General features: G+C 41.8%; 1 protein-coding gene across 6 annotated transcripts in view; it reads right to left on the reverse strand.

The window, feature by feature from the left end:
• Positions 1 to 12150, reverse strand: part of SH3TC1 (SH3 domain and tetratricopeptide repeats 1) — a 92072-nt gene that overhangs the window by 63863 nt on the left and 16059 nt on the right. For 5 of the 6 annotated variants that reach the window (XM_019526379.1, XM_019526382.1, XM_019526377.1 and 2 more), the window contains 2 exons: positions 9130 to 9204; positions 1622 to 1749 (listed from right to left, as the gene is read on the reverse strand). In XM_019526379.1, coding sequence (XP_019381924.1) covers positions 1622 to 1749; positions 9130 to 9204 — 203 coding nt within the window. Of the gene's footprint in view, positions 1 to 1621; positions 1750 to 4802; positions 4870 to 9129; positions 9205 to 12150 lie in introns of those variants that run through there. The other variant, XM_019526383.1, reaches the window with a different exon arrangement.

The raw sequence follows: 12150 nt of genomic DNA on the forward strand, positions 1-12150 counted from the left end.
CCCCCCCCCCCCCCCCACACACACTCTACAACTGCACAGAAAAACACACTAGAAAATATAGTTTACAATGTCTGTGGAAATGACAATGGCAGCCAGTCTGGTGATAACAGATATTACACATGAAATATGATAATTCAATACTATTAACTGAATGAATGGTATCTAAGATTGCATTGTTTGTCTTGTTAGTGAGAAGGGATAGGATATTCACAATACCAAAAGAATACGAATATAAACCAGGCAAAGAAGGCAACAGAAGATGAAATAATCTTGGAGATGACTGACGAGCACAGTGAAATTATGATGATTAAAATAATTTTTGAAAACTCTCACTATTCAGCATATTTGATGGAGCCCTATTGTTTGGGAGTGTTTAGACCCATGGTATCAGTCAGAACCCATCTGAGCTACAAAACAAAAATGGGTTTATCCTCCAATGTGTAATGTAAACTTACAACTAACTTGCTGTGAGAAAACATCACCTTTTGCTTAGAAGCAGATGTTCCAGGCAACTTTGTTGATAAACAATAGTTTCAAATGGGCATAAAAGCCAATTAACACATTAGTTGAATTATTCTAGTGATTACCTGTACTATCCCCCCACTTCTTTATTGGTATCCAACATTAGCTTAATGCAACATATTAAGAGTCACTCACATTAGTAATTCATCTTAATTTCTCAAATAGTGTGGCCTATTTTCTCCAGTTGGATATATCCAACTCAGGCGTGGCAGGCCTGTGCAACAATGTCAGTCTTGATTTTTACTGAGATTCAGAAATACACATGTTAGTAGCACAGCTATGTAATTATTAAAGTTTCCTGTTTTCACATTCCTTTTCTTATTGATGGTTTCTTCTGTAAATGCTATTTTCATTAAAATAAGTAAGTAACTACCATTTCTTTGAGTTTTTTTTTTTTTTTTTCACCCAGGTCAAGCCACATGTACAAAGAATTTACATCTAAATATTCATCATCCATTATCTGCAGTGCACATACCTCCAGGATGAAAAGCATTTCAAGCCCTGTTATACTTTTAACATAAGTACCTCACATTTTTCACATCATTGAATTGAACAATGCTCCAGAATTGGTATAGGATCTCCCCCACAATAGGTAGATTTTTCTTGTTTTAATTTCTGCCAAGAGTTGTGCATGTTTGTCAAATTAGAACTATATATAAGTCAGGCAAGGGTACTTCTGCTACTCCTGTGTTTAACAGACACAAGTCATCATTGGTCTTGCATGTAGCAGTCCAGAAGATCCAGCTGTGGGAGTCAGAACTCTTGAATGATAGGGGAAACAAGGGGAGATCTATGACATGGACCAATTGTTCATGCCTTCATTTATCTAAACCCAGCTATGCCCACTTCTTCTCTCTGCCAAGTAAGGGAAAGGAGCACTGGCATCTTAATTTATATATTTGAAGGTAGATTGAAGATGTAGTCCCTGTCAACATGTAAATGTGAACAGCCTACTGTTAAACATGCCATAGGTTCTCCTCTGCAAAGATCTACTGACCACGTAATCTGTCACAGTGCCCATCTGTGGAGCTTTTGGTCTCTTTAGCTTGTTACCAAAAATATCCAAAACACTTTCATAAATATAGTAGAAATGACTTACACTAAAAGCTGCCATGACCTCCCTGCTGTCATTTTCCAGGAGGCGGAGTCGTCCTCTCAGTTCTCCTTGAAGCTGATGATCATGAAGTCCAGTCTTTTGTCTTACCATGGATAACCTCAGTGATATATCTAAAAAGAATATTACCAGACTGTCACAAGTTCTTTTGGGTGCCAAAATGAGTTTGCCAAACAGAAACATCCCAACGACTGCAGAGTCAATATTTAGAATCATACTTAAAACAGATGTACCACTTCAAAGTTTGAAGTCTCCCAATGCAATACCCTGGTAGATATAGAAAAATACAGTGTAAAACATATGCAACTGGTAGGGGGAATATAGGGGGGCACCAGCTCCGCCCCCACTGCTGATGGCATCTGCAGGGAGGTGCACGGCACAGCCCAGCAGCTGCAGGCAGGTGGCATCAGCTGCTCCCGCGGCTGCAGCAGGGAGTAAAGTGGTAGGAACTGTCAGTGGATGCGGGATGGGAGGCACAGCTCTTTCTGCTACACTCATCTCAGCAGGACTGCAGGCTGGTGGGTCTACGCCAGGCTCTTCCTGGGGGGCGTGTGCCCCCAGATCTGCACACAGGATGAGGGCAGGCGCCGGTGGTGCCACCGGGCTCTTCCCAGTGGTGGGGGGGTTGCTGGGTTGCACTCTGCTCTGGGTGGGTGGCAGCAGCACTGGGAAGGGGACTGCAGCCACCCTAAAATTCCCTGTACCCCGCCAACCTCCCCTCCCAGAGCCACCACCACCCACCATGAGCACAGCATGGCCCAGGCCACCACTGGGAAGAGCCCAGTGCCACCGCCAGTCCCAGCCCGCAGTGGCAGCCTGCTCTGGTCCCATGTGCAGATCCAGGGGCACACACCCCCTGGGAAAAGCCCAGTGTAGCTCCCTAGCTCGCAGCCCTCCCAGGGTACACATAGCAGCAAGAGTCCCACCCCCGCCACCACCTTGTGCTCCGCACCCACTGTCAGTTCCCTCCACCTTGCTCCCTGCTGCAGCCCCAGGAGTGGCCAATACCACCTGCCTGCAGCCACTGGGCTGCACTGTGCCCCTCCCCCCACCCCTTCCTAGCCTCAGCCCCACTCCCTCCCTCCCATGGAAATGTACCCCTATTTGTTACCTTGTAAACTGGGCTCCCTCTATGTGAATTCAAGTTATGCACGGTTTTCCAGAAACGCATATACCACATAAAGCGAGAGAAATGTGTATGGAAAAACCTTCACCCCTTAAGCATGGACTTTTTATTGCAAAGGTTTGCAGAAAAGAAGTTTTTTCTTAGGCCCCTTCTACACAGTATATCTATTACACAATGACCTGGTTGATTGCACAATAAATTTAGACTACCTACATGTGCAAATTAGCAATGCCACCTTAAAAAGTCCAACCAATTATAAAGTTATTTCTCAAAACTACATAAATTTGCATGTGTAGGCAGTCCCCCATAGCTGAGAGATGACAGCCACTGCGATCTCCCAGCCATGGGGTGCCCCAAGCACAGCTGGGACCAAGTGTCTCCACATCTGACACAACTTGGAAGCCCTGGCTAAACCCCACACGGCCGCAACCCAGAGTCCCTGCAGCTGAGGCCAGGACACAGAGCCCACTCAGCTGCAGGACTCTAGTCCCCGCTGTGCCTAGCATGGACACTGGATCCCAGTAGCACCCCATGGATGCCAAGACCCAGAATCTGCAGCTATATAAAACTATTGGTCCTGGCAGCAGCAAGGTGCTGCTGTGACCTCCCTTCCCTAGGGTGCGTGGGGTACCCAGAGGCTGGGAGATCACAACAACCGTGGTGTCCCAGCCATGGGGCTGTATGGAGTCACCCCACAGTGGTGTGTGGATCACACTGGCTGCAGTCTCCCCAGCAGCAGGGGTGCATGTGGTGCTCTCACAGCTGGGAGCCCTGTCAGCCGAGGGGCTCCCAGGCATGGGAGCCAGATTCTTGCCAGTTCAGGGGCAACCCAGGATCAGGCTCCCCCTGTACCAGCAATAAGGCACAATAGGATCTAATGTACGATCTCACAATCATGCCTCCTACCACGTACATGGTAGGGAGCATAATTGTGTGGATTGTGCATTAGATTTTATCATGCTTGTACCTGCACATGTAGAGGGGCCTTAGGATCTGCTCATTCTGTAATCTTTGACCTCTCAAGGAAATAAGGAGCATCATTAAACTACTATCTTCTGCTTCAAATGAAAAAGATACCTCTTTGACTTACCTTCTCTGAAATAAGTATGGAGAAACATTTACACATAAATACTTAGAGCAACACAGAACACATGTATTCACACACCCCACAAGTCATCTCCTGAGAAAAAATGATGAAGAGGGAGAATGAACCACACGTGACAGTTGTTAGTCACATCCTGTGAAATGCTACTAAGATGTTCTACAGTACTATGTTTAGAAAAGCACTAAAGGAAACTAAAGGGAAAAGAAAGACTAAATGAGATTTATCTCATTTAACTATCAGAAAAACTGTTTTATTTTTGAGCCTAAATATGAATTTTAAAATCTAGATTTATGCACCCAAGCCGGAAAATGATGATTAGAATACTTTTGAGAAATGCTAAGCTGCACATTTGTTTTCATATAGTCCAGTCAATAAAAGGAAAGCATGCACTTCCATTTCTAAATGCATGGTATTTTTCTTACTTATGAAAAGGGACAGTACAACTGTATTATATCCCCAAAATGCAGAAGAAAGTATAAGGTGGTAACAAATATATTGAAACTCATCCAGGGTTCACATTACACTTTGACTCTTCAGTGGGGTCTACAAAAAAAATTGGGCTGCCCATCACAATGCCCTAATAAAATTGGAGAGCCTCCCAGGTTATGATTTTCAACTCTTACAGGTGGGGGCTCAGCTCCCCCCTCCCCCCAGAGGTCACCCATAATTCAAACCCTGAACTCAACAAGAAAACAATAGTCAAGCTTTAGCGTTTTGATTCTTCTTGCTAGGAGCAACAATTTTAATAGGAATGATAATTAATTTTCACCAGTAATTGCCCCAAATCACTTAGTTATATGGTATGTGATAGAAAATAACTCATCAAGATAATTTCACTCACCATTGACACCTGCAGTGAAATATGGTAGCTATTTAATTATTTAATGATATTACACATGGTAATATCAAAAACTGAAAAAAAAAATTCAACTTACTTTTTTAGTGGCAGAAGGAAATTTGAGCAGGAAAAATGTAGTTATTGTATTTGAGTTAGACTAGAACCTGGGCAAAAAACCCCCAAACCCATAGAAACAAAATGTGACCAGTTTCCCCTGGAAAAATGTCACCCTTTCAAAAAAATATTAATTTAATATTTTAGAATAAAGTTTGGATATTTTCAGAGGAGACGTTTTCAAGGACACCTATTTTCCCCCTAGAAAGCAGACTATGTTCATGAATAGTTGTTTAGTAAAGCTGTGCGAAATTTCCCCCGAGCACTGCCAGGAGTGACCGGGAATAACAGTCACAAGCTGGCAGAGGGTAGATTTAGGCTAGATATCAGGAGGCGCTACTTCATGGTCAGGGCGGCTAGGATCTGGAACCAACTTCCAAGAGAAGTGGTGCCGGCTCCTACCCTGGGGGTCTTTAAGAGGAGGCTAGATGAACACCTTGCTGGGGTCGTTTGACCCCAGTACTCTTTCCTGCCATGGCAGGGGGTTGGACTTGATGATCTGCTCAGGTCCCTTCTGACCCGCCCAACTACGAAACTATAATATAGGATTAGACAGTGGGATTCTGACACACTGCAACGTGCCAGACATCTGACTCCCCAGGCACCTCTTGCACTTTCGTCTGCACTGTTACATCCCCCTTCTCCTCTCCCCCCACCCTAGCCTGTCCCTCACCCCCCAACATTTCCATTTCCATTTTCACTGACTGGCTTTCTTGCCTGCATTGCATGCCAGGCCAGCCTCTGGCTTCTTTACTGGTCCTGGATGGAAGGGATAGTAGGCACAAAAACTGCAGGTGCTTCCTCAGCCTAACAAAGGGTTTTTCAACCCAAGAGCTTCCTAAGATGTATTTCTCTAACTGTTCAAGTTTTTTTCATAATAAACATATAAACACAAGATAAACCATCACACACGATGAGTAACATATATCCCACACAAGATTTTTACTTCTTGCTTTCACTTCCCTTATAAAAAGAAAGGCTGTGAAAGTTTGGCTAGGCTACCAGAGATGCTGCTGGTGCTACTGGTGCTGACTGCTGAGTCACTAAGTTATTTTTACCTGCTGCCCTTTGCAGTGGTGGACCAGACTGAGGCTGTAGAGGAGGAGGACCCCTCATTGGGGCACACTACCGTGTTGTGTAGGGGCCCCAGAGCCAGTGAGGGTGCACCTTAACACGCACACAATCCCACAAGCACCCATGACATGAGTTTTGTCCTCCAGCACCTAGAGGTGTAGGGCCCCAGAACTCAGACTCCCCCTGCACCGATCTCCTCGACAGCTGACAGGCTTTGTAGCCTCAGCAGTGGCTAGCATGCCTGCAGTTTTGACCCTGCTGTGGCTTAATATGTACATGTGACATGAAGTTTTGCTTTCAAGGCTTTGGTGTGCAGTTTCCCTCAAACCCCTTCACCTATCTCCTTGAAACTTGGCAGGCTTCATGCCCTCAGAAGGGGCTACCATTTCTGCAAGTTTCATCCAAATCAGCCAAAAATGACAAAGTTACAGGCTGTTTCAAGCGTCTACATTGTAGCCTATGGGCAAAATGTTGAAACAGCGTCAAAACAACAAAACTGTTTCGACGAAATGAAACAGAACAGCAGTTTTGAATCAAAACAAAACTCAAAACGAAATGCTGTCCCATCAAAATGCAAGTCGAAACAGAATGGCGCTGTTTCGCACAGCCCTACTGTTTAGCCAGAAACCAAACGTTCTGCTGGAAAAAAGGTGGATCGGCTCTGCATCCTTTGTATCTGTGTTCACAGCAGAACCTTAAATAGTCTACATGACCAAGACCATGGTTTCGTATCTCGTTAGACATACAGAATCAATAAAATCCTTTCTAGCAGCTTGCTGAGAAACTCTTTCATTCCTAACTTCATGGGAAGAGGCCAACTTCTTGAAAAAGAACATTCTCATCTGACTTATAAAGTATATAACTGATTAATATGATGTTACTGATTGTAACACCTTCCTGAAAAGCCACAGTAAACGTGAATTCTTGACAGAAATAGTTGTAAGGTGCTAGAGCAATGCACCATGTTGCACTGCAGCAAATACCCCAACCTTTGCTTATCCTTTCCTTTTTAATACACCTTAAAATATTCTCTTCTCCATACATTTCATCCAGTGGTTTCAATCTGGTAAAATATGTATCTTTACATTCAGTTCTAAACTGCTATGATTCTTAAGAGTTCTAAGTGATCTGCTTTCTAAATGTATCAGAGCATTTGTAGTTCAAAAGTAAATGTAATCCTTTTGAAGTCAGGAAGAAGGAGTCCTCAGAACAGGACAGTATTATTAATAGTTATTTATTAGCCAAGGATCAATAACCTTATTATAAATGTTAAAGCCAAAAAACAAACTGTACATGCTTTGACCAGAAATGTGTAGATAGCTATTTGTTTTTACCATTCTTGATCAACTCGTTTCCTTTGCAGCCATTACCGATTTAAGCAATTAAGAAATTGTTCATACATAATAGATTATAAAAGCTGATATTAAAATTTGCAATCTTTCTATAGTTAATTCTAGAGTTTTTATGGTTAGTCTTTTAATTCAGTGGTCTCCAAACTTTTTTGATCACGCACCCCTATCAGTAAAAAATTTTTGAGCATGCACCCCCAATATATGTATATTTATATAAATATAAATAGAATTTCTAATATTTTCTTCCCGCACCCCAATGGATCATCTTGCTCACCCCCTGGGGTGCACACACCCCACTTCGGAGACCACCGTTTTAATTAACCAATATTCCTGATAAGTTGTTCCTGTTACAAACTAGAGAGTTAATAACTGATAAAACATACTTCTCCCTGCAAACACTGAACATATTATTTCTTTGACTTACTTGATCTGAACCACTGAAATGAATAGGAACATTTCTATAAACATCAGTGTGTTCTGCATCATAAGTGCAGAGCACTCTGGTCCAATTAGTAAAAGACCAGCCTATTCTTAAAAATGAAGCATTTAAATAGTCCCACTGAAAGTGGTGGAATTATTAACCTGCTTGAAATTAAGTACTTGAATGTAGGGCTGCACCAAAAAAGATTTTGGGAACCGATACCAATAGCTAATTTTTAAGGAGGCATATTGGCTGATACCAATCCAATTTCTGATACAGCTGCATGCAGCTGGTCAATCTGTTTTGGTAGACAGGGAGGGGAGAGGGAAGGGGGCAGGTGCTACCTAGCTGAGGCGGGGCATGGCACAGAGCTGTGGCTTATCCAGGGGGGTGCAGGGTGGTGGCTCTTGATTTCTCATTCAATCAATTTTCTTTATATTGGTGCTGATCCAATAATCAGACCAATGTGTCCGTGCACCTCTGCTTGAAATGTTTTGCTAGATCTAGTTTCAAAGTGAGCCAAATGCAAGCCTTTCTCTTGGTTTCCATGGGCTGCAACAGGTTAGGAAGAGACTATTTCAGTATAATAGGAATTGAAGCTGCTCACCCCATGTTTAAAATTTGGCCCAGAACACAAACTTAGATTTCTAGTCACAGCAGAACACCTCCTCCAGAACCCCAGAATACCTTGAAATAGCTTAGAACTAATCAATCTATTCATTTATGTGCCTATATTATTTGAAAATGTGTACCTATATTGCTTGAATAAGATAAACAAGCACACACTATTGTTTAAACTTCCAAAAAAATTAACCCTTTACGTTAAAGGGTTAATAAAACGTATTCTAACAACATATCACAGACTATTTTGTCTCGCATGCAAGGAGAAAAAATTTAAACAAGCAAAAAAAACAAAAAAGAGAAACGCAATAATTTTCAATTCATTGAACCCAATACACAGCATTCTGCTCAATTCACCTAAATTTTAGGACTGTATGCTTACCTGCCCAACAAATATTCCTAATTGCTTACTAATAGATTCATTGTTACTACTCCAAGGGTTAAAACAAATCATTATACACACCCCCATATAAAAATAAATCTCATGATCAGTATCTTATGATTTTCAAAACAACATTAGGTTCCTTTATTCAGATTCTGCTTTCTGAAACATTATGGTGAAGCTTAAGGTTTCTTCATAAGGGTTAGTGATTTATTTTTCTTATTTAATTAAAAGTTGGCACTCTCAACAAGTCCTTTGCCACTAGGAGTTGTTCCATGAAAAAAAGAAAAAAAGGAAAACAGAAACAGAAAGAGAAATGAAAAGATGAGACTTGTGATAAAACTGATATCTGACAGTGTGCAAACATTTACAATCATCTCACAGTTCAGTTGAAGAGTAATTGTAAATGGTAAAAATGTATGTATATCTGGATAACTTGTAACAAAAGAAATAGGCCTACCTGTTGGAATACTCTCAGCTGGACTTGACATTATTCTTGAACTGATATTTGAATGTTTATCATTCTTAGAAAAGTCTGCAACAAACAGAATGGCTGGTAAGAGGTATTTTCATAAATAAGCCCAAATTTTACCATGAATTATAGAATACAATATGTGCATGTCCTTTTTTGTTTCCTTATGATGAACAAGCTATACTTTAATTGTTAGGGGGAGTATTTGTAACCAACTTTCAATAGTCTCCATTTCATTCTTTTCAGCAAAGGGACCTCAGGAGGATTATGATATCTCAAGTAACTGAAGCTTTCCCATCTTTAAGATTTGTATTCAGATTTTAATTCTTCGAGCCAAAATCTGCTATATGCCAACATAGCTCATATCCTCAGCCAGGGTAAATTGACAAAGGATCTTTAATTATCAAGTCAATATGCCTACGCTGGAGTTACCCCCGATGCAATTCTGAACTGTTTCCTTCTATATGACTTTGTTACAAACTGAATAATCCAAAATGTCGATGAGTAGAGCAAGTGGGAAACTTAGTTAAACGATTCCCCTTTTCATTAAAATTTGAAACCATTTTTTCTGATAGCATAATCCTTTCTAACCCACTCTACTCACAAACAGGGAAGGAGATTTCTCTCCAGGGATTCAAAACTTCTGCCCATTTGGAATCTGAGAAAATCTCAAGCCAATTTTCAGTTTTTTCATAAGGTTTTCCAGCCAAATAAGGACAAACAGGGAGGAAGGGAAATGGAAATAACTCTTAAAAAATAGTCCTTCTGAAGCCATTTTTAAGCTACACTGAAACAAACTTGTACAGGGAACATATTTCTCCCCCTTAAAAAAATGTATGCAGTTGCAATATGCAGTAGCACATTGCATAAAAATTATTATTCAGCAATTTCTCTATAGAGCATCTGTTCATGTTACACGAAGGCAAGCAACCAAATAAGCATACAATACAAGTAGGGGGATTTCCCTACTTACTATCTATGTAACCATGAAGAACAGAAGAAAGCCAGATTCAACCAGCATTTTAAAGGGAAACTCAACTAGAACAGAATATCTGTGAAAATGTTAACATCAAAGGCACAGATGCATTTCTTTCATTTTAACCTTTTCAAATCAACCTGAATACAATGGCATGGACAGGAATGTGATGCCAAGGGGCTCCCACGGCAGCGGGAACAGGAATACAATACTTGTTTAATACCAATTACCCAACTGAACTCAAGCTATGGAGACTGAACTACTCACAAAACTGACAGGGTAAGTTGAAGTAGGAATTTGTGGACAATTATCTCACAAGCTTTCCCAGTGCTTACAGCAGCAGGGTTCCCTCAGGCCCTATGCAATTGTGGAACCGCCATGCACCAGTCTGCCACGCCTTAGGTGGATACACACTATGGATGGTGTCTCTCCACAATGTGGTATTGACTGCATGAGTTATCTTGCAAAAAACAATCCATTAAGATCAAAAGATAATACAGTGGGAGCAGGTGTGTTATAACTACAAATTAGACGATGCCTATGTATGCCTCTTCTGGATATCACAGAATCATCTTCCTCAGAGGTTGATTTCCCTCAGTTTTCAGGGACGGAATGTATTCATTTCCCTCCTTCCAGACATACCAGCCAGTGCTGGCTTGCCGGGGCCCTTCACTTCATGTCTTCATCCTAATGACACAGCTTGACACTAAGCAAGCAGTGTAGAATTTAACTGTGTGTTACATAGTTAATGCATTTTCAGATAGGTTTGTCTGATCACTAGCATTTATGCATCCATTCAACTAACTAAAATCTACTGTTTAAAACCCCTCTCCAAATTGGTCCATTAATTAGTCACTTTTAATAGCAGAGACACTCTACCTAAAGGAACTGCAAAGCTTCATCCTCCTTTCTCCATCATGCTGAGAAGGAGGATAGAGAACAGGAAAGTTTACTAAACAACACTTAATATACCTGCCAGTTCAAATTAAGTCTAGCTGCACTGCAACTGCAATGCTGGCCTGACCAGATTTCATGGCTATTATTATCCTAAGTATAAACACTTCCTGTCCCAGCTGTGATTCCTGTCCAGCTCTAGTTCTACTTTTACTGTGGTTAGTCACAGGCACAAAACAAGCCATTCTTGTGATTCTGGCAACATGTTATCACTTTCAACTTCAAGAAAAGTTGAGAGGGCTGTTTAACTAGAAAGGAGATGCTAGAGAAATAAGTCCATATAATCTTTTGAGAAAGAACACCAGATTTAGTGGGTCATACAGGCTAGGGACAGACATTACACATAAACCGGTTAAATGATCAGAAACTGATTTAAACCTGTAACAGAACAGATGTTCAGTGCACATAAACTGGTTTGAAATTGGCTGAAATCAGTTTGAGATAAACCAGGTTGAATGCAGTATCAGACTTAACTGATTTGGGTCAAACCAGTTTATACAGTGTCTGTCCCAGACCCCTTGCTGGTTTAAGATTAACTAGAAACCCCCAGCATGCTCTGTGTTCCACAGCAAGGCTGGCCCCTCCCCACTGCTCCCTGGCTGCAGCTCAGCAGAGACTTGCAGGCACAGCAGCTTTTGCCTGGCTTCTCCCTGGTAAGCAGAGATTCTTCCTCCCTCCCCTTTGCCTTACACAGGCAGTTCAGCATTAGCTAGCAGACTACAGTCTGTGCTGTGGGAGGTAACCAAGGCAGACAGACTTTTTGGAGCTAAATCAACAGGTAGCTTAATGTCCTTCTTTGGAAAAGCTGTTTAAAAAGAGCCGTTTGCTCCCGCCCTCCCCCTCACCACTCCCTGCTAAGCAGGGATTACACCTGTCCACAAGGCAGAGGGGAGGGGGGATTAGATAGCAGACCACATGCTGGCTACAGTCCCTGCTATGGATAAAGAGAGACTCATTAGGTAGAAGGTAATGTCCCTCTGTTTTCTTAATGGGGGTGAGAAACACCCTTAGGGGGTGATAAACAAATCAGATTCCCCACTGGGCTAATCAGAGCATCTTGCCAGGGCCTGGACACCCCC

Source organism: Gavialis gangeticus, unplaced genomic scaffold (assembly GCF_001723915.1).
Source record: "Gavialis gangeticus isolate Ggan-Ray unplaced genomic scaffold, GavGan_comp1, whole genome shotgun sequence".
Taxonomy (NCBI): domain Eukaryota; kingdom Metazoa; phylum Chordata; order Crocodylia; family Gavialidae; genus Gavialis; species Gavialis gangeticus.